The sequence below is a fragment of the Callithrix jacchus genome, chromosome 17, assembly GCF_049354715.1.
Source record: "Callithrix jacchus isolate 240 chromosome 17, calJac240_pri, whole genome shotgun sequence".
Lineage (NCBI taxonomy): Eukaryota > Metazoa > Chordata > Mammalia > Primates > Cebidae > Callithrix > Callithrix jacchus.
In genome coordinates, this window is record NC_133518.1 from 34,501,716 (window position 1) to 34,525,034 (window position 23,319).

The 23,319-nt window shown below is 45.3% G+C and overlaps 1 protein-coding gene across 1 annotated transcript; it reads left to right on the plus strand.

The window, feature by feature from the left end:
* The first annotated feature begins 1,402 nt into the window (after positions 1 to 1,402).
* On the plus strand, positions 1,403 to 22,624 carry SIAH2 (siah E3 ubiquitin protein ligase 2). The gene is made up of 2 exons (XM_002759492.6): positions 1,403 to 2,166; positions 21,062 to 22,624. Exons 1-2 carry the CDS (start codon positions 1,750 to 1,752, stop codon positions 21,617 to 21,619), a joined length of 975 nt encoding a protein of 324 aa, XP_002759538.1. The 5' UTR covers positions 1,403 to 1,749; the 3' UTR covers positions 21,620 to 22,624.
* The last annotated feature ends 695 nt before the right edge of the window (positions 22,625 to 23,319 follow it).

The following is a 23,319-nucleotide window of genomic DNA, read 5'->3' on the forward strand; positions in this document are numbered from 1 at the left end:
AGATTTTTACCAAATTCCACGCATTTAGTCTTTCTATGGAAGCCCTTTATAAACTTTATTTCTTCTGGGCTCTAACGCCATATTTCTTTGACAAGTTTTACTCATTCATATTAAGCATCCAATAATAGTTTTAAAAGATAACAACTAACGTTTAAACAGTGCTTATGATGGGCAAGGTTGATTTTTCTGTTTGTTTGAGATGGAGTCTCTGCGTAGTTTTAAGAGCTTGACATATATCAAACTCATTACTCCTCACTGCCCCCCCATAAGATAGGTATTGTTTTTATTCCACTTTTACAGTTGGAGGAAACCACTTTTCACACATTCCTAACAGTTGGTCCTTACCTCTGTGTCTCCTACAAATATCCGCCACCTAGGGTAACCCTTTCCCCAATTCCAGAGTCACCGGCTCAAGCAAAGTTTGCAGAAAAACAGTTTAACTCGGAGTACACAGTTGAACATGCGGTTCACTCCGGGCTACCCTGCCCTCGCTAGCGCTTCTGATGGGCGCACAGGCTGGCCTAGCCGCGCAACAAACACTCGGACTTCTGCCAGCTCTCTACCAAAAGGACGCAGCGCCTTATACTGGAGGCTCACCCACTGTCTTCAGAGACCTCACGACCCAACCCACATTTCTGGCATTCCGAGATGATCTCGAACTCTCAGCCAATGCTGTCCATGAAATGCCTCCTCCTCCTGCTCTACAAGCCAGGGGCGCTCAATTCAATGAAGCCTCCTTCAGGTCCGTTGGGAAAGGAATAAAGGGAGCTTCCTTCCTTCCCACCGCCCCCCTCCCCCGCCTTTACTCAAACCCACCATTAACTGTACAAAACTAGGTCCTGTGCCCACTGCAGACCCAACTCGAGCCCCTCGCCCTGCTCCCACCCAAAGCTTCTCGTCCTGACTCCGAACACAGAACCCAGGAGGCAGCGTCGCCCTCCTCTCTTGCGCGCTGGTGAGTCAACCCCAACAGACACCTCTCGGTTTTTTCCGACCAGTGCAGGGGCGCCCGCGCCCCGCCCCTGCCCGCCCGCGTCCGGTCCCACCCACCATCCACGCTCCCGCCCTGCCAGAAGTTGCCCTTCTCGTCTGAGCCGAGGGACGAGTCAGCCAGGCACCCCGGGGTGTGGCTAAAGGACTTCGGCGACGCCTTCCCGAGGGTGGCCCCCTCCCCAATCTGGAAAACACAACCCCCCGAGGCTGTGGCGATCTAGGCATGCTCACTGGCGCAGGCCCGGCCCGCAGCCTAAGCAGGAAGCGCCGGCGCTAGGCGGCCCCCTGCGCTGCCAGCTGGAGCCGGGTGGAGCCAGCGCCCCGGCGCAGGGTGGCTCTGCCAGTCCCCGCGCGCCTGGGCGGCCGCACACGTGTCCAGGCGTCACGTCCGCGCGCGCCCCCGGGGCTTGCGTCAGCGGCCGCTCCAGAAGCTGGTGGGCCAGGGATCTTCGCGCACCGCTGGGGTTCGGGGTTCGGGGCCCGGGACGCCGCGCCGGGAGAAGGGCACCGCGCGGGGTCCGACGCGGAGGCGTGTTCGGAACTGCGGAGGCGCGTTCGGAACTCCGGGGGCTGCGGAGTGCATCCGCGTGGTCCAACCCTCCGCCTCCCGGGCGCCAAGCGTCTCCGCCGCGCGGACCTGGGCTGGGCGCCGTGGCGTTGCCTCCGAGCTCTCTGCCCGCGGGGCGCGCACCGCCTTGACCTGGGCGGCCCCGCGGCAGGCAGGCGCCCGCAGTTCCATGGTTGGTTCGGAGCGCGATGAGCCGCCCGTCCTCCACCGGCCCCAGCGCTAATAAACCGTGCAGCAAGCAGCCGCCGCCGCAGCCCCAGCACACTCCGTCCCCGGCTGCGCCCCCGGCCGCCGCCACCATCTCGGCTGCGGGCCCCGGCTCGTCCGCGGTGCCCGCCGCGGCGGCGGTGATCTCGGGCCCCGGCGGTGGCGGCGGGGCCGGCCCGGTGTCCCCGCAGCACCACGAGCTGACCTCGCTCTTTGAGTGTCCGGTCTGCTTTGACTATGTCCTGCCTCCTATCCTGCAGTGCCAGGCTGGGCACCTGGTGTGTAACCAATGCCGCCAGAAGTTGAGCTGCTGCCCGACGTGCAGGGGCGCCCTGACGCCCAGCATCAGGAACCTGGCTATGGAGAAGGTGGCCTCAGCAGTCCTGTTTCCCTGTAAGGTAAGTCCAGGGACAGCCCGCGCACCTCCGCCGGTGACCTCAGGGACTCCGGTATTCTGCAACCCACTCGCAGGCCCAGAGAGGCGGTCAGCATCTCTCCTAAAAAAAAAAAAAAAAAAAAAAAATGTTTACACTTCGTTCACCCTCCCTCAAGCCCACTTTGAAAGTAGTAGCTCTGGGTTGAAATTTACCGAGTACTGACCCCAGATTAATTGGCATTCGCTGGTCTTTAGAACATTTTCACTCACCCGCCCCAATGCCCGAGTCCTCTGCAGATGTGTATTCGGGTACGCTCGGTAAGGATGGGCCGCACCACTAAAACTTGGACCGAGAAACTGTGGGGATTGAGGAGGGAGGAAACAGGCAAGCTAAACACACCCTTTACCAGCACTCGGCTTGGCTGAATTGATACTGGAGCCCTGCACCCCGCATCTACCTTCTGCGCACCCCTGACACGTGGGAGTTCTCGAGAGTGTAGCTAAAAAAAGGACCCCTAGAGCCTGTTTTCCTCCAGCTACAAGAAAACCCTGCAAGCCACGCCTTTTTCTCTCCTAGCCTTCCAAAGACTGGGAAGGACTGAGGAGTTGTGTGGCTGCGTTTTTGTATTAAGTGGGGTGAAAACAGTCAATCAAGAAATTAACAGGGCACTCAAGAGCTGTTGTTTGAGTTGTTGAAAGCTCATCACTTCATTTTTTATTTAATGTAAAAAGTTTTCAGTGCCCTTGTGAAAAATGCAAACCATTAAGACAAGAAGTAAAATGAAAGGCCAGGACCTGTCCCGTCCTTTCCCTCCATTGTTAGGTTTAATGTGTATCTTTTTAAACTATATATACACACATACACCCTCGCAGCTAAACATAGAATCATAGATGTCAGTGTATGTCAGGGAGGTTTTTTTTAATACCCACACAGAGATACAAGTTTTTCTCCAGAAATGGCATCTGCAACTTGCTGTTTTAAAATTCATATTATCACACATATTTCTCTATGTCTGAAACCCAGCCGACTTCATTGTATTTTAAATGGCTGCATGGTATTGCATTGTGTGATCATGTTAGAACATTTGTTTATCTGCAGCTATTACGTGGAAACCTTCAGGAGCAATTTCACAGACATACTTGTCTACATTACTTCATTAAAATCTGGAAAGTTCATTTTCTGAAATTAGAAGTGGAAATAATGTCATTAATACTTTCCAGTTTTTTTGTACAAGTAACTTGTTCTGCCTCTTGGGCCATTTAGGCTGTCTTGCGTTTCTCCTTGGTGCTGCTTATTTATAGGACAAGAGCTCATTTTTAAATTAAAAATAATCCACCAGAGAATTCAGGCTTGGGGCTCAGGTCAGTAAATGAGTGATTTAATTTGGTCTGCTGCCTTGCCACAAATCAAGTTTAAAATAGCATATTTAAATAAGGGTTTGAATCAGTGTTTGGACTGTGGTGTTTCAGGCAGCCTTAATAAATTGCTTTCAACCTCTCCTCATATAATGCTCAGTAATCCACTCAGCCCAGTTTCTCAAAGTTTAAAGTATTTGCATAGTTGTCTTAGGGTTGTGAAAAAGGTGACACACTAGTGGTTGGAAAAGGTTTGGTGGTAGTTAACATAGAGTGGCTATTTGATGTCTGAGACATATTGTAGGGGTGGGGGATGCCCCACAGGATTTCTGGGGAGTCATTTTCTCACCCCTTTACTTTCCCTTAAACCTGCAGTGGCTAATAGAAAAAATGGCTTTAGGTGAGTTATAGTTCACAAATGAGCATTTGGTATTAGTCAGTAATCTATCATTTGTTTTTAAAACACAACCTCATAATAGAATCATGCTGTTCCCAAGAGAAGGGGAAGGAAACAGTTATGCTATAAGGAGCATGGAGTTTCACTTTCAGGATCTAGAACTCTGGTTCCTATGAAAGCGTATGTTCTTTCCTAACGTGTGACAGGCTAGTGAAATCAATCCTGAAGAGTAGTTCTGGGAATCAGGGATTCTCAGCCTTTCTGTACATGTCAGTAACTTTCTGAGTCTCTATAAGAATGCACTTGGGAAAAGCCATGACTTTGCAAGCTGAAATGTAAAAGGGTCAACCATTCTCCTACAGACCAGGAACCAAGCTTAGAATGTGATCTTGGGGATGCTTTTGTGTGTGTATGTGTGTGAGTTGTATAAAGCTGAAGTGTGCATGCCTCACCTTTGGTTGATCAATAATCGAAACTATTGGCAGGCAGCTCAGCCAGTTAGTCTAGATAAACCAAACTTGAATGTATACATAGGCCCAGCGACCAACCAAGATGTGTTAGCCGTAGAGGATGAGAAACAACTGTCAGTGGTAAGGCCGGCGTCAAACTTAAAACAAGGTAGGTCTGTTTTCCTAGCCCTTTGGCCTACAGTTTGAGGCTCCTAGAAATTATGAGGACTGCCTTTTCACTGTCCCCACCTGCTCTCAGAATCTCTCATGGGCTGGCTCATGTGAAAAAAAAACAATGTTGAATTAAGGACCAGAGCCCACATCTCAAGAGCTGCCTGGCACTGCCACTGTTTGCCTGAAAGACCACCTCTTGGGGCCTTGATTTCCTCATCTGTAAATGAGAGATGAGACTGCTTGACTTCTGAAAACCTGTAGCTTCTAGCGTTCCGTGAAAAGAAGAGAGTCTATCTGGATGTTATTGGACGCTCTCTGTCTGCCAACTGCTTCGTAGGGGTCAGCTTTTATTAGTTGGCCTTTTTTTTTTTTTTTTTTTTTTGCAGATGAGGAAACTCATGCCTACAGAGTGGTTAAGTGTGAAGTGACTTGTCAAATCACACAGCTAGTAAGTGGACCAGTCCATGCACCTGCATCTCAAAGGCACAGATCTTTTGTCCTACGCCTTACTACGTAGGGATTTCGAATCTGAGTGTATACTCCAACATTCTGAATCATAACTCAAGGTTGACACCAGTAACGAAACCATCTGGTTCGATGAGTTCACCAGATGGGCCTCTGATGGGACCATCCCAAAATGACAACATACATACTCACTATGAAATTCATTGGCAGGAATTTTGTAGGGTATGTCGGGTAGGAAGATGCGGGGGGTGGGTGCGGCGGGGACCTACAAACCTAGTATTTTGTGGAATATCATCACATCTTTAGACTGCTTCAGTTAGCCAAAAAATGGATATATTGCCAATAGCTACCCTACTTAGGTGTAGGGTAATTAATTAAAGCCTAGAGTTCGGCCAGCAGCTTTGATAACAGGGAACCAGGTGCATTATTAGTTCAGATCTTTGGGTGGTGTCTCATGCCTGTAATCCCAGCACTTTGGGAGGCTGAGGCAGGCCGATCACCTGACGTCAGGAGTTTGAGACCAGCCTGGACAACATGGTGAAACCTCCTCTCTACTAAAAATACAAAAATTAGCAGGCGTGGTGGCGGGCACCTGTAATCCCAGCTATTCAGGAGGCTGAGGCAGGGGAATCACTTGAACCCAGGAGGCAGAAGTTGCAGTTAGGGCCTAACAGAGTTCCGAGATCGTGCCACTGCATTCCAGCCTAGGTGACTGAGCAAGACTCTATCTCAAATTTAAAAAAAAGATATGTCTAATAGTTTATGGCTTTCTTCCACTTGGGGTATTTATTTAATCCATTCTATGGCTTGTTCCATGCCTGAAAACTTTTGACATCCTGTTCTCGGACTTAAAATCACCCCTTCAGTGTGTGGGTTTAGGGGGAGAAGTGAAGGTTGACACATTCGTGTCATGACATATTTTGATATCAGCCAAGTATTTCTCTCCCCAACTGTGAGAAATGCTAATCCACTCCAGCCTTCTTACACTGTGATACCTTTTCTTTATCCTCGCTGAAAGTTTCTAGTAGCGTATCTCCAAATCATTATGGAATTTGAAATCCTCAGCCAGACAAGTCTTCCCTGTGGTTGAATTGTGACAATGTCTATGTTCTTAAAAAATAAATAAATACATAAATCAAACCAAGTCAGATTAGACAAAACGGTTGGAAGTTTAAACGACTTTCCGTGGCATCCTCTAGGCCAGTGGAGACAAAGTTTCTAAATGGGAGCAGGGCCAGGTAATGCAGGGGAGAGAGACATGTGACGCATGCATGGCCTCAGGGTTAGGGAGACCTGGAGGAGTGGTGGAGACAGTGGAGAGCCAGGGAATGGTACCACCTCCCAAGAGGCAGCCTTTACTCAGTTCTGGCTGATTGGTTAGGGTAGGGATGTGGGTGCAGACATATCAGACCTTTAGATTTTTTCAAGAAAAGCCAGAAATCTGGATTTTATTTCTTTAAGAGATGACACCTCACCATGTTACCTGGGCTGGTCTTGAATTCCTGAGCTCAAGCGATCCTCCCATCTCGGCTTCCGAAAGTGCTGGGATGGTAAATGTGAGCCACCGTGACCGGCTTGGATTTTATGTTAAATATCTCAGTTTTTTTCCAGCATTGGCTGACTTCACATTTACAGCCAGCACTTGCAGGCCAAACCAACCATGTCTCCAGGCCAAATTCCAGCTGCCAGCATGCCGCCTCTGATCTCATTCTCTTATAGACGCATTCCTTGAGCCTGGAAGTTGTCGTTTAACTCTTGCCATACATGAACTTTGGAAATCTATTAGGCCCTAACTGTTGGTGACTTTGTAACTTGTTTTTATCTTTATTTTGCCAGGAGAATATTCTTTTCTGGCCACCAGGAAACCTCAGATGATGTCCTTGTGACTAGATGTTTGACTCTATATAGATCAGTTTCTTTTTTGCACCTGAGGGTCTTTAAGACAAGGGATTGGACTAAATGATTATCCCAAGGTTCTTTCTTACCCTAAAATTGTAAAATCTAGAAAGCGGTCCTAGTGAAAAGAACGCGAGCAGGAAACAGAAGACTTGGGTTCTCGTCCTGGCTTTGTGTGACTTCGGTACACTCACAGACTTCCCTGACCCTGTTTGTTCATCCATTAAAAAGAATGGAGACAACACCTAGCTGGTGGGTGCTCGGAAATCAGATTAGAACTGCTGTTGAGGGCTGTTGCGTCACCATATGGAATGGAAGATGGGTGGTATTAGGGTGCTTGGAAGGGTGTGACGGGGGGATCACCTGGAAGCACAAGCTGAGTAGCCAAAAATACTTTCAAAAATTTCTTCCTAACCCCCAGAATTCTCCTAAGATAAAACTGTTTACTTTGGAAATTGTCCCTGAAGTCCTCACTACTGCCTGACATGGACAAGGTTGGCCCATAAAAACACAGAGTGAACTGGCAAGGACTAGAGTCCACATATATTAACTCCGAGGCTCAAGATTTTAAAGAACAAAACTGATAATACACCTTTCATTGTATTTTACTCCTGGTATAAAGCAGAAGCATTAGAATACTATATGGCAGTACTAAAGCTTAATGGTGATTCTACACATAATTGGCTAAAGGTTTTTCACAGGTCACCACAACCTGGAACTGGAATAAATCATTATCAGTGGAAGTTGAGCCTTAGTATAACCAGAACAGAGGCTTACCAAAAGTTACAGCAGGTGTGGCCTATAAAATACCAGCCCAAGATTGGATTAGACTCTCCCGTTCTGTGTTAGAGCTGTTTTCTGAAGCCCCATAAAAAGTGCTGTATACATGACTATAGTAAGTCCTCACTGTAAAATGTCTTAAGCATCAGACTTTTGCTTCTGACAAAATTTGCGAGACGTGGCAGTGCTTATTCAAACCCACAAGGTCCTCACTCCTTGAAAGGGGCATACAGCAGGTACACATTTGCTGAACTGTGTGCCAGTGTCAGCATTTGGGGCCACTCTGTATTGCTGGTGAGTTTTTCAGGACATGATCATACACAGGGTATTTGAATGTGGTTCCACTCTGGACTTCCTGAAAAGGAAAATAAGAAAGTCTTCCTGATCAAATGTATCTTTATTTTAAGCACTGGGGTATCCTTTTAAGGCTTTTGAGGGATACTGAAAATGCTCTACAGAATTTTATCAACTTTGCCTTACATTGGGAAACTGTTGTTTTCCTCATTTCCAGTTTGGTAGAGATTTTAGGTAATGATTTTTATAGACTGTGTTGCATCTATAGAATAAAGGGTTATCCTCTTCTCAGTTTTTGCCCACAGGTGATAAAGAGAGGGATGGAAAATGTTCCTGGTCAGGTGCAGTGGCTCTTGCCTGTAATCCCAGTATTTTGGGAGGCCAAGTCAGGAGAATCGCTTGAATCCAGGTGTTCAAGACCAGCCTGGGCAACATGGTAAAACCTGGTCTCTACTAAAAATATAAAAATTAGCTGGGCATGGTGGCTTGTGTCTATATTCCCAGCTACTCAGAGGGCTGAGGTTGGGGGATCACTTGAACCCAGGAGATCGAGGCTGCAGTGAGCTGAAATCTCATCAACGCTCTCCAGCCTGGGTAACAGAGTGAGACGCTGTCTCAAAAAAAAGAAAAGAAAAGAAAAATATTCTTTGTTAAATGTGCAGGCCTATGCACTGCTTTAAAAATTTTGAATCAACAAAGATAGTATCTTTTGGTCCCTTTTACCCCCAGGATCCCTCTTACTCTGGCAGTTTTGAGGGCAGCCCCTAGTCTAGCCTCCTGGTCCAAATCCCAACTCCAGCCACACTGTGACTGGCTGGTGACCTCCAAGCCTCAAGGTTGCTGTGAGGACGAAATACAGTAATAATTCATATGTAAAGTGCCTCACACAGCCCAGGCACTAAATAAATGTGCATGGTTAGAAGCTGATGGAAACCAAATAGCTGATGTCTGAGGCCAGGTTCATGCATAAACTTGAAAAAGAGAAAAAGGAATCGTTCTTATTTTTTTCTCGTAGATTTTCCCAATGTGCTTCTCTTTCCTACTCTTATCATATAGCATTTTCATAGAGCTGTGTAAGTTGGCCTTTGCATTGGTTTTTCAGTGATAAGGCTTTTTTTTTTTTCATTTCTTTAAATCTTTTGAGAGGGCTGGTTAGATTAAGCAGCATTTGAAATTATATGTATTATATTTTGTATATTTTTACATATTTTGTTTTCTAACGTTATTTTTAAATGTAGAACATATAGAAAACAGTATAAAATTAAAATCTTCTATAATCCCCCTCACCTAAAGATAACCACTATACCATTTTACATACATCCTTGCAAACTTATTTCTACATCAACGGAGTTTTCTTTAAAGAAAAAAAAAAGGCAGGTGAGACGGTGATATGGTTTGGATCTGTGTCCCCACCAAATCTCATGTTCAGTGTTGGTGGTGGGGCCTGGTGGGAGGTGGCTGGCTGTATCTTGAGGGTGGATTTCTCATGAATAGCTTAGCCCCATCCCCTTGGTGCTGTTCTCATGACAGTAAGTCTCATGAGATCTGGTTGTTGAAAAAGTATAAAGCACCTCTCCTGCCCTTGCTCCCGCTCCTGCCGTGTGAGATGCCTCACTCTCCCTTTGCCTTCCACCATGATTGGAAGCTTTCTGCGGCCTCCCAGAAGCAGAAGCCGCTGTGCTTCCTGTACAGCCTGCAGAACCATGAGCCAATTAAACCTCTTTTCTTTATAAATTACTCAGTTTCAAGTATTTCTTTATAGCAATGGGAGAATGGACCAATACAGAGGGGGAACCCTGTGGTCCACACCGTTTCATAATCTGCTTCTTCATCTAACACATCGTGACTGCTTTTCTACAGTGATCAAAATTCCTTAGGATCACATTTAATGACCGCATAATATTGCACTTCTATAACAGTACCAGAGTTATTTAATCAAGATCCTATTTGTGGTCATTTAAGTTCTGTTTTCTTACTGAGACTTTTTTTAAAAACACTGCTATAACCAAATCTTTGTACACAAAAAAAATAGTTATTTCCTAAAGATAATTTCCTTGAAATTGGATGGTATAACCCAAGGGTATCTGCAGAAATCTAAGTGGGTTTATTTTTTTAGACAGGGTCTCACTCTAACATCCAAGCTGGAGTGCATTAGCATAATCAAAGCTCACTGAAGCCTCAACTTCCTGGGCTCAGGTGATCTTCTCACCTCAGCCTTTTGAGTTGGGATTACAGGCACACAACATCATGCTTGGCTAATTTTTGTATTTTTTGTAAAAACAGGATTTCACCACATTGCCCAGGCTGGGTCTTGAACTCCTGAGCTCAAGTGATTCTGCCTCAGACTCCTGAAGTGGCGGGATTACAGGCATGAGCCACCACATCCAGCCTGAGAAATCAAAGCTTTTTGATAGTAGAACCAAATTGTTTTCTCCCTTAGAATCATTTACAGTTGAGTATCCATTTCTTCCCAGCAGCGCCGACACTGGGTGTTAGCGTTTGGTGTTCTTAATGCTGCAGCCTGCTTTTCCTCCCTGGTTCAGTGTCAGCCCGGAATTGGCGGCTGCTGACCTATCCACTAACTTTACATCATACTCACTCTTGCCTTGGAATCTCCTGCAGTTCCAGGCCCTCTCTTTCCCACAACCCATCTGCCTGGCCAGTTCTTGCCTCTGCTCACCCTTCTCTTTCTGAAACTCTGAGTCTAGTGGTGGAGACCGATGTGCCAATGAGGCAGAGCCTTTCTGAAGTACTAGGAGCTAGGAGTCTGAAGACCTCGCTGCCGTGGCACCAGCTGCATGCCGAAAGATGCGCAGTGTTTTGCCCGTGAAGAAAGAAGGGGTGGAAGCTCATAAGGAGGCTGCATGGGAAGCCAGCAGAGTTGTTTGTGAAGGATGTTGCTTGTCTTGCTTATAGGTGGCCCGAGCTAGGCGCCCACACTCATGCATTTTAAGTTCGGGGACAGAAACTCCAGTCTGGACTCATTACATATACGGTGTCTTTTTCACTGCAACCTCTTGCCTATTCTGTGCCCATCTGAGGAACAGTGATCCCTCTTCCCATTCTAGACTCAAGGAGTGGCTTTTGCAGGGATGCCATTGTTACCAGAGCCTTCTTATTAGGGTTGCCAAGTCAAATATAGAATGCCCAGTTATGAATTTCAGATAAACAACAAATAACTTGTGGGGCCAGAGAGGAGTAATAAGTATCCCAAATATTCCCTGAGAGATACTGGGCATCTTGTATTTTTATTTGATAATCTTTTTTTAAAAAAAATATTGAGATGCACTCATTCTGTCATCCAGGCTGGAGTGCAGTGGTGCAATCTTGGCTCACTGCAACTTCCACCCCCCGGGTTTAAGTGATTCTTGTGCCTCAGCCTCCTGATAGCTGGGACTTCAGGCTCACGCCACCACGCCTGGCTAATTTTTATATTTTTAGTAGAGACGGGATTTCGCCATGTTGGCCAGGCTGTTCTAGAACTTCTGACCTCAGGTGATCCTCCTGCCTTGGCCTCCCAAAGTGCTGGGATTACAGGTGTAAGCCTGTACCAAACCTATCTGATAATCTTACAACCCTACCACTTAAGTCTTTTGGTGAAGTCATTGGTTTCATTGAGAAATAAAGACTGCTGAGGGGAATAGAGCTGTTTGAAGAACTGTCAGGGCAGTTGAGTGGCTGTGCAGGTGGGAACCTGGCACGGAAGAGTGAGGGCATACTGAAAGGGTGCGTGCGGTACTGGCCACACAGCAGAGAGCCTTTAACTCTGCTCTTTGAGGTGCTTTGTTTGCTTGAACATGCACTTTGAAGGGACCTCACAAAACTGGTTCTCCGGGACAAAGTGTGGTTACCTGCCAATTGTGGCTATGGACGGATGAGAAGTCAACTTTTGTTTAAAGTTTCTAAGACTAAAAATAAACCCCTGCCAGCCCAGGGAGTCTTCGTAAAGTTAAACACACCCTCCCTGGATAGCAGGATGTTCTCAGATTCTGCAGCAATAATTATGCCAGGCCAGTTGTGGTGGCTCACGCCCGTTAATCCCAACATTTTGAGAGGCTGACATGGGAGATGATTTGAGGCCAGGAGTTGGAGATCAGCCTGAGCACAGAGCAGGGCCCTCTCTTTTTAAAAAGAAAGAAAAAACTGTGCCAAAGTCTTCCCGACACCTCTTAGTAAGAAAGCTAAAAGGTGGTTTGTTGACTTTCTTTTAGGCAAAACAGACAGATTTTTGGGCCCAGGATTTTAATTAGAATTGCCTTCCCCAGAAGAAATGCAGTAAAGTTAACAGTGTTTCTTTAATCTCACCACTGTTTGGTGACACTGTTTGACAGTTCTAGTGCTGAGTAATAGTGCCTTCTCATATCACTGTCCATAAAACCGTTACTGCACTATTGGTTGATGATTATCTTTTTTATTTATTTATTTTTTAAGAGACAAAATCTTGCTCTGTTGCTCAGGCTGCAGTGCAGTGATGCAATCTCGGCTTCACTGCAGCTTCCACCTCCCGGGTTCAAGCAATTCTGCCTCACCCTCCCGAGTAGCTGGGACTATAGGCGCTCACCACCACACCCTGCTAATTTTTTTTTGGATTGTAGTAGAGATGAGGTTTCACCATGTTGCCCAGGCTGGTCTTGAACTCTGAGCTCAGGCAATGCGTCCGCCTCAGCCTCCCAAAGTGCTAGGATTACAGGTGTGAGTCACCTTGACGGGCCTGATTACCTCTTTACACCGCCTCACAGCGCAGTTCAGGAATTTACCATTCCAGTTAAGTGCAAATGCGCTAAGGTTCTTAGTGGAAGGATGCTAGACAGATGCAGGTTCAGTATTATAAATAAGTCACAAGAACAGATTTCACTTTCTCCTGCCTCCCAAGCCTGAACATGATTAACTTGAGGAGTCCACAACTCTTCCACTGTTAGCAGTAGTCAAGGAGTAAGTCATAGACCGTTTTATAGACCCACTCATAGGGGACTTGGTAGGCTCAAAGTCACACAGGACACTAAGTACTTGCATTGCAATCGCAGCTACTCTACCATTGTTGTAAACATATTTTAAGCAAGAGGGACATACAGCCATCAAAAGGACAACGGTGCTGATGTTTTCCAGTCTAGGTAAGATCTCAGAAGAGCTGTAAACCTTCTCACTGCCAGGCATGGTGGCTCACACCTATAATCCCAGCATTCTGGGAGACCGAGGTGGGAGGAGCTTGACGCCAGGAGTTCATGACTACCCTGGCTAACAAAGCAAGACCCATTGTTTTAATTAAAAAAAAAAAATTAAAACCTTCTCACTCCAAATAGTTATGTAAATAAAATATGTGAAACACCTTTCTCAAAAGTGACAAAACCATAGTACCTGAAATCAAAAACAAACATTTCTTCCTACATGATCTCAAGGTCTATTGCATTTTTTTAAATTCTAAGTTCCACAGTAAAACTTCTAATTAAAGTAAACTTAACATGGTGGAAAACATTCCATCTTCTGCAGATAAATCTAACATTTGTTCATTTATCAACAAATACTGCATGGGCAAGAAGCAGGCAATGAATCAGTAAACGAATAAGCAAAATTAACACACGCGTAAATTAACTGGAAAATAACCTGTGATCAATCATTCAGTGGTCTTTGTGGAGCAGATTAACATTTTAAATCACAAAACAGCTAGCTTGAATTGCTAGAAGTCCTTTTAAAAGTTTGACTGATGGTTAAAATGTAACTTTTACCGTTACATGGATCTATACTAGGTTTAGCTGCCAGCTCCCATTTGCATAAGTCAGAATTATCTGCTAATCATACATAATAAATTACACTGTGTAAATTCATCCTTCCAGTTGAGCTCATATAGCTCTTCTTCCCACTTCCAGGTTCACCTCCCAAAAGAAAAAGAGGGCTTGGATAAATTTTATTCCTGGTGCTCATCTTTCAAATTGGCCCGGAGGAAAGTGGAGTTTACCTTGGACCACTGGGGGTGTTAATAATGAAACTACATGCCAAGGCCACAGACTTGTCAGAGGACAGTGGAGAATACATTGTCTTAGGGGCCAAAGAAGTGTTGGTTATTATGACAGTTCATTTCTCATTGCAAAGTTGCATTGGTTCACTACAGTCTCACAGAGGCTCTTGTAAAAGAAAAACTACCAACTTCAGTTGCATTTACATGAAGTTGTGTAGTTAAAGGTATATATTCTTTTTAAACAAACACTATTATGATAAAACTTAATTCAACCAATTCTGCATACGCCATTTCTATCCCATAAAGGATAAATATGCTAATTCAGTCCCTGGATATTCTTTAATATGTTTTTATGTATTTATTTTTGAGACAGGATATCTGTCATTCTGTTGCCCAGGCTGGAGTGCAGTGGCACAATCATGGCTCACTGTGCCTCGACCTCCCAGGCCCAAGCAGTCCTCTCACCTTATCCCCCAAGTAGCTGAGACTACACATGTGCACCACAAGGCCTGGCTTTTTTTTTTTTTTTTTAACTTTTTATAGAGACGGGAGTCTCCCTATGTCACCCAGGCTGGTCTCAAACTCCTGGGCTCAAGCAGTCCCTTCATCTCAGCCTCCCAAAGTGCTGGTATTAAAGGTGTAAGCCCCCTTGCCTGGCCATGTTTTTATTTTGGTGTGATTTCAAACTTACACAGCAGTTGCAATAATAGCATAAAAAATTCCCTCAGAGTCTTTTTCCAGATTCACCAGTTATTTCCTTTTTGCTCCAGTTGCATTATCATCTGTGCTATTTCTGCTCATACATATACTTTTTAATGATTTGAATATAAATTATAGGCATCTTGTCCTTTACCCCTAAATACATCACTATGTTTCATCTAAAATTATTTTCTTTTTTTGAGACGGAGTTTTGCTCTTGTTACCCAGGCTGGAGTGCAATGGCGCGATCTCGGCTCACCGCAACCTCCGCCTCCTGGGTTCAGGCAGTTCTCCTGCCTCAGCCTCCATGCCCAGCTAATTTTTTGTATTGTTAGTAGAGACGGGGTTTCACCATGTTGACCAAGATGGTCTCGATCTCTTGACCTCATGATCCACCCGCCTCGGCCTTCCAAAGTGCTGGGATTACAGGCTTGAGTAAAATTATTTTCTTATATAATCATAGCACAGTTACCAAAATAGGGACATTTGACACACAGCAGATCCTATTATCTAATCCACAGTCCATATTCAAATTACAGCTTTTGCCCCAATGTCCTTTGTAGGAAGTTTGGTTTCTCATTCTAGGGTTATGCATTGCACTTAGCCGTCAGTGTGCATTCTGTGATCATCACAACTTATTTAGATTGAAGGAAAGCACCATTTGCTTTTGTTTACTCCAAGAGAAAGTCGTTTCTTGGATTTAATTCAAAAGTTTAAGAGCATCAACACCAAAATATTGATTATGGTTTATTTTTCTTGAGACATTCTCATTTGAGGTGCTGGCAGGTATTTTGCTAATAAATTTCAGCTGTTTCCTAGGAGGTACACCGGTCTAGGAAGTGTGGTTACCTCACAGTTCCCAAAAGAGATGTGCTTCTGTGGAGCACGTGCTCCTCCCTCCCATTGAGGAGACTGTTGATTGTTGGGTTCAGTACGTCATTCTTGAATTGCATGGAATCAGATTTAATTAAACAGGTTGTGTGACTTGTTCTAAACCAGTCACAGCATTCGTGACCCTCACTAGCACCCTACTAAGAAGGCTTATTTTGCTTGTATGTTCATTTCATAAGTAAACTCAGTGTAACTGTGTTTATTAGGTAAATAACAGGTGTCTTGTGTTTTACTGTGTTCTGACATATCTCATTGTGTGTATTTGTGTCTGAAGGGGTTTCTATGCTGAAAAGGAAAAACCCTGCCTAAATTCCAACTTAAATACAGCCTTCAAACCCCACACCCAGGAAAAGAATGGGAACTATTTGCTGCTTTCTGCAAAGACCTAAAAAATGAGGGTCCTGATTACACATTGCATCTCAATGGCAGAAAACATTTGCACAAGACTTTTGATCCACCGCAACATGAAAAGTTTCTAAAGAGAAGTCAGAAATGGGATTTCAGCATCTTTTTATTTCTCATTCTGCTGGGCCATCATCTACCTCCTTTTTTTTTTTTTTTTTTTTGAGATAGCATTTCGCTCTTGTTGCCTAGGCTGGAGTGCAATGGCATGACCTCAGCTCACTGCAACCTCTACCTCCCAGGTTCAAGCAATTCTCCTGCCTCAGCCTCCCAAGTAGCTGGGACTACAGGCACCTACCACCACACCCTGCTAATTTTTTTTTTTTTTTTTTGTATTTTTAGTAGTGACAGAGTTTTACTATATTGGCCAGGCTGGTCTCGAACTCCTGATCTCAGGTGATCCACCCAACTTAGCCTCCCAAAGTGCTGGGATTACAGGTGTGAACCATCATGCCCGGCCCTACCTCCCTATTTTCTTCTTTAGTTTTCAGGGTGTGTGTGTGTGTGTGTGTGTGTGCGTGTGTTCTTTAGAGAGGTTTACTTAAAACCTCTTTCCCCCCCTGGGAGAAATGAGCAGATATTTCCCAAAGGAGAAATCTCATTTATAGCTGTGGGCTTGTCGCAGGAGACACAGGCAGCCCTCTGTGAACCAGCCCAGGTGCCTTCTCTCAATAACAAGAGGGTACAGCTAAGAACCAGACATCTAAAGGAAAGCCCTTCCCAGCTCAAACGCACAAGTCCTTGACCTTTTCACATTTTGTGGGCCAAGCCCTAGCCAGAGTATGAAAAGTGAAACCTCAGGACTTTCTTGCCAGATGCCAGAGAAGGCTGGCGGGGGCCCCTAATGGCTGGTTCCTGGTTTGTGAGATGCTGCTGCCTTATTCCTGAGGGAGTGGTACTTTCAGGGCTGTTTTTCTCTCCTTGCAAACCTGCAAACCAAAGAAGTTAATATTAGAACCCGCTTCCAAAAAGAGTGTATTTGTGAACTTTGTATTTTATGTGTGTTAGGTTGCGGGCCAGGGTGTGAAGGCAGATGTAAATTATTTCTTTCTCTCAAAATACTCAGTCTTTGACTCCTGAGCTGTTGTGTGCAGTGAAAGAACCCTGGAGGGGCACCCTAGGAACGCAGGGCTCTGCTCCTGGTGAGGCCACAAAGGACCACAGGGCCCTGACCAGTCAGCCATACTCTGGGAGCATCCAGCTTCTAAAACGGATAGAACGGGCTCCTTGGTCTGACTCCATGCTTTGCAGGCGATCATGTTCTGTTGTGTGGCAGGGCTGGCATTCCTGAGTTGCCCTGGTAGTGCTCATTGGGTGGGGCAGTGACGCACTGGACCTGCTTGCTGGCAGGAGCCCCTCCTTGCAATTGTGATTGCGGCTGCCTGGAAGCCAGGGTTTGTCATTATTGAGAATTAGAATGACTGGTTCTCATCAGAATCAGTGGTTCTCAGCTGGGGCCATTTTGCCCCCTAGGAGACATTTGGCCATGCCTGGAGACCTGGAAACATTTCTGGTTGTCACAGCTGAGGGGCAGGGGGTGGTTACTATTGGCATCTAATGAATAGAGACCAGGGATGCTGCTAAACACCCTACAGTGCCCGGCACAGCCCCCATCACAAAGAATTACCAGGTCCAAAATGTTAGTAGCGCCACTGTCGAGAAACTAAATATAAATTCCATTGTCAGGAAAGTCCCTGACCTGCCTTCTCCTTTAGGTTTCTTTGTGGGTTTTTTGGGGTTTTTTTTTTTTTTTTTTTTTTTTTTTTTTTTTTGCGACGGAGTCTTGCTCTGTTGCCCAGGCTGCAGGGCAGTGGCATGATCTCAGCTCACTACAACCTCTGCCTCCTGGGTTCAAGTGATTCTCCTGCCTCAGCCTCCCAAGTATCTGGGATCACAGGTGCATGCCACCACACCCAGCTAATATTTTATACTTTTTGTTAGACATGGGGTTTCACCATATTGGCCAGGCTAGTCTTAAACTCCTGACCTCAAGTGATCCACCTGCCTCAGCTTCCCAAAGTGCTGGGATTACAGGCGTGAGCCACTGCACCCAACCTCCTTTAGGTTTGATTCCCATGTTACCTCCGCTTGCCCTGTGCTAGAACCATTTGGAACAATTCCATCCACAATCCACTGGTTTACAGTAAAGCTTTTCTTACCCTGTTCTCCTAACCCTGTCCCACCTTGAAATCACCTGTTGCCCTCCTGGTCTTCCTTTACACAGTTGTTAAATTTATTACATGGTCTTTCTCAACTGGAAACACCACAAGGGCAGGATCCACAGCTTATTCCTTCTTGTGCTCTCAAATAGCGGTTCTCAGCCCTGGAAACCCTTAGAAACCCTTAGAGCTCTTCAAGGAAACACAAGCCCAAGGCCAGGGACCAGTGAGACTTGGGTTTGCTGCTCAGAAGGACTTAGACAGTTTCGTATCAGTCTTGGGGAATTCACAAACTCTTAAAGTCCTCTCTCAGATCCCTGAATGAGAGCCCCTGATGAAAGTGACAAACACCCATGGTGCTCTGAAATGTCATTTCAGAACAATGCCAAGCTTGCTGTAAGTATGAAATGTGGCGTGCGTGCATGCGTGCGTGCGTCTGTGTGTGTGTGTGTGTGTGTGTGTGTGTGTGTGTGTAGGGGGTTAAAGTTTAGACTTTAGTCATCATAAAAGTGGTACGAGGGGTTATGAAGATGTGAACCTTACCTGTGATGGAAAGAGAAGGAATAGATTGCCCTCAAAGTTCTGCTTGTTTAGGAAAAGCAGAGTAAGCACCTAAGGCTTTCAAACTATTTATTTAAGTTAATAGAGGATGTAGCAAGATCCTTATAAAAAAACATGAGATCGCTGTCCACACAAATGCAAAGTAATGCCTTTTCTATTTGTGCAGTTGGGAGGTTCCCTGTTCTCTGTATTTGGGTGGAGAGAAGTGCTGAATATGTGACTTGTAAGGCAAAGCAAATCATTCAGAGTATAAATACTCCTACCTGAGCGGGAAAAGTTATACAATCATTGCCAGAGGATAGATGTTTGTTGTCAATGTCGAGTTCATCATGAACGAGGAATGGTTTGGGGCTTTGGGCAGAGGTATAGGTGGTACCTTTCTGTGTGCCTTTGACCAGAGTTCATCTCATTCCTGGGATTTTCCTGTGTGGCTATGGTGAACAGTTCATTTTGAAACATCTTCAGATATTCAGGGCTTGTTTCAGCCAGAGAATCTGCCAGGCTCTGGGCTTAGTTCTTGCTATTTTTATTGTGTGTGTGTGTTTTTTTGTCAAAACTCTGGGCAGAAGTGTCTCACCCGTCACTCACAGAAGAACATTAAGAGGCTCTGTATTCTTAGCCGCACCCTAGATTTAAAACACAGTTAATAGGGATTTGTTTTTCAGGCCTTATAAAGTAAGGAACACAAAGTATAAATACACATGGATAAATAAATTTGTTTCTCCTGAGTGAGTTCTTTTACACTCAGGCTTTAAAAATTAGTTCAGAGTTTTAAAAGATAAACAATTCCTATGGGCAAAGTAAGTAAGAGTGAAACATTTCTGCCGGTTTCTGTTGAGGATTATAATCCGCTTAGGTATGGGGCAGTGGAGGTCGGAAGATGAGCTACATTTCTTTCTTCAAGCCACTCTCCTTCCTGATTAGGGGAGACTAATCCCCCTAAGAGTGGAGGCTGTCATCTTTGCTTCAGAATCCTCTGAGTGACTGTAGCTTAGCATCTTGTATGGAGAAGGCGCACAGTGCATAGTATCTATCTGCTTGTTGCTAGTGATAAATGCATCTATAAAGGTTCGAATTTGACTGACTACAAGTTTAAAAGGGGGGTTATTCCATAAAGCGGGGAAGAACAAAGCAAAAACAGCGGTGGCGGTTTTTTATAAAAGCAACTGGCCATAGCATCTTAAAAAAATGACCTGGCCCTGCCCTTATTTGGTGCCTTCCTGTCTTGGTGGAGCAGGGGAATCCAAGTGTGGTAAGTCAGACAGTTCCCCTGCCACTCTCTGCTCCAGGGGTATAAGGCTGACATCTAGTTTCACCTGAAAAGGTGATTCAGGTTCCTTAATTCTTTACAGAACAACAGCTTAGTGTCAGGGCAGGTGTCTACTTGTGAGCTGATTCTCCATCTGGTATCTAGGAATTAACAACTTCATCTTGTGAGAGTCAGGAGAAGTCCAATTCCTGTTGGTGTGGTCTTTTGCCACATCCATTAGGAATGTCATCCCAAGTGCAAGGGAGAAAAAAGTTTTGTTCTCCTACCTTATTAAGGCAGTGTCTGAGGGGCAGACTGATCATATCAGCAAACTCATCTAATTCTGCTTCCTCCCGGGCCTGTCGTGAGGACCTGACATACCTGGCCATGAAGCATGTGCACTTGAACTTGAGGAAGTGGTGGGGGTCAGCAAGCTTTGAGAGGAAGGTTAGGCCCTTCTCATTTTAACCTCCTCTGGCCAGAACCAGACTAACTGGCAGTCTTCGTAGTTAAGTAGCTCTTAGATGTGATTTCCTTCCACCCAGAAAATACGGGCAAAGACCTCCCAGAGGGAAGGTCAAAAGGTTACAGTGGGGTAATATTTCTATAAGTATGAAGGGGTCTCCAGGCCTTCGCTACCCTAGCCTGCAGTAAAGAGCAAGAACCGAAGGGCAGCCTTCCCCATGGCCAGGCTGCCAGCCCCCAGTTTGAGCCAGGAAACAGTGGAGAGGGACAACAGAATTATAGTTTTCACTGTCGTCTTTGTGCAAAAACTAATTTGGAGATAATATAATATTCCTTGCCCAACCCCATCCCCAGCCCCAAGCAATTGAATTCTTTAAAAAACAGCTTCACAGAAAATATGGGGAAGGCCAGATTTTACAGGACTTGCTCAACAATTTTGAGATGCGCGACGTAAAAGAATTTAGTTCTTGTCCTTTTGACAGTAGAACAGGGTCATGGAAAACAGCCTACTTCTGGTTCAGGAAATACCTTTGATTTTATGCATGACAACACTAATGATGAAGAGAGACTGAGACCTTTAATCTTGAATATTTCACTTGTTTTGAGCAAAAGTAGTTAGGAACACAGTTTAAGCCCAGGAAAACAGAGTAGTTAAGTACTTATAGAGGGTTGCACCAACAGAAGTTTTGAGAAGGCCCCATGGCTCAATGCATTTCTTTTTCCGCAGTATGCCACCACGGGCTGTTCCCTAACCCTGCACCATACAGAGAAGCCAGAACACGAAGACATCTGTGAATACCGTCCCTACTCCTGCCCTTGTCCTGGCGCTTCCTGCAAGTGGCAGGGGTCCCTGGAAGCTGTGATGTCCCATCTCATGCACGCCCACAAGAGCATTACCACCCTTCAGGGAGAAGACATCGTCTTTCTAGCTACAGACATTAACTTGCCAGGGGCTGTCGACTGGGTGATGATGCAGTCATGTTTCGGCCATCATTTCATGCTGGTGCTGGAGAAACAAGAGAAGTACGAAGGCCACCAGCAGTTTTTTGCCATCGTCTTGCTCATTGGCACCCGCAAGCAAGCCGAGAACTTTGCCTACAGACTGGAGTTGAACGGGAACCGGCGGAGACTGACCTGGGAGGCCACACCCCGGTCCATTCACGATGGTGTGGCTGCGGCCATCATGAACAGTGACTGCCTGGTTTTCGACACAGCCATAGCACATCTTTTTGCAGATAATGGGAACCTTGGAATCAACGTGACTATTTCTACTTGTTGTCCATGATGTGGCTTTCGTAACCCATCCAAATTATGTGAGCATAGTGCTCTATGTTTAATAAAGGTTTTTATAAAGGTTTTATTCCATATGTCTTCACAAGTCAGGACCAACAGTTACCTGTGTTTTGTTTGAACAGCAGTTTCCCATCTGGCATTGACCCCACAAAGTTCATTAACCTGGGATGAATGGGGTTGGCCTGTTGGTGATTTAGAGGCTGTTCTGTGATCTAAAACAACTCTCTTATTAAATTTTATGTACATCCTAAACAACATTTGACAGGCTGTTGCACAGGGCTTCTGTAGATCAGTGTGTTAGGAATGGGAGGCCCCTTCCTGCCTGCCTTCCCATATTGGTCCCTTGTCATTGACAAAAGCACAGTGACTGTCAGCAGATTCCTTTACTTTTGTTTGTGGGAGGTAGGAATTGTTTTAATGCATTTTAAACAGTATTTCTCAAACTGGATGGCTAATAGACATCGAATCACCCGGAGTGCTTATCTTAAAATTGCAGATTTAGGGAGCCTGCCAATTTAACAGTCTCATCTGGTGATTCTTTTCAACAGCAATGTTTGAAAATTACTGGGCTAAATTGTGGGAAAGGGTCCAGATTTTAAAGGTGCTTTAAGATTGCCCTCTGCCGATACTGTTTGTCTTTCTACTGTTTCATTCCCTAACCTCCCCTGACCCTCAAATTAAAACTAGAACTACAGATCCACATGAACACACGCCTGAGATCTGGTCACTCACTTGTGTTTTGGGTGGATTGCCTAGAAAGCAAGTCATATGGCCATTAGTTCTCATGTAATTAGTTTTGCTCACCACTAGAACAGGGGACTCGTTTACACATGGCTTCCCTCAGAAGCCCTACTTGATAGTAGCTGGTGTGAAAGACTAGATCAGTAGATTGGAAAAGCTTTATAACCGGTGTGTCATATGCTTGCTATTTAAAGGTGTGTGTTGGTTTTGTTTTTCTGCCACATTCACTAGTTTTTTAATAAATATTTTCCAAAAATGGATGTTGTGCTTTATTTCCCTAATTGAATAATGGGTATTTATTGAGCATCAATTGTGTGCAAGTGCAATGAACCTTTACCACTGCATCTGGGGTTGGAACTTTCACTGTTTTCACTGAGGAAACAGTCATTGGGCCAAGGTCATGACATGGGTCCATGACAGCACTGGGGTCCAGGCTCACACATCTGAACCACTGACTGTCGGTGGTACAGGTCTCCTCCCAGGGCTGTCATTTCTGTCTGACAGTGTTAGCAGCTGCGCAAGAAGAGGATTGCTCCTGCTTTACCGAGTGAGAAGGAAGACACTTGGCCAGTGCTGACATCCAGAGTGCTGGGGTTGATCCAAGGTGACCCACTCCCTCAGTCCCAACCATATACTCCCAAAAGAATTCAGAGATTAGTGCCAAATGCTTAGTGAGGATTGATGACTGCTTACCTCAGCGTCCCAATTTCTTTTCTTTTCTTCTCTCTTTTTTTTTTTTTAAAGACAGAGATTGGAGTGCAATGGTGTGATCTCAGCTTACTGTAACCTTGCCTCTGGATTCAAATGATTTTCCTGCCTCAGCCTCCCAAGTAACTGGGACTACAGGCCCATGCCACCACACCCAGCTAATTTTTGTATTTGTAGTAGAGATGAGGTTTTACCATACTGGCCAGACTGGTCTCAAACTCCTGACCTCAAGTGATCCACCTG

What these genes read in the sequence shown, in the direction of transcription:
- SIAH2 (XM_002759492.6), top strand. Translation starts at nt 1,750, where the DNA reads ATGAGCCGCCCGTCCTCCACCGGCCCCAGCGCTAATAAACCGTGCAGC. An exon ending in CAGTCCTGTTTCCCTGTAAG is followed by an intron (nt 2,167 to 21,061) that starts GTAAGTCCAGGG and finishes CTTTTTCCGCAG; the next exon opens with TATGCCACCACGGGCTGTTC.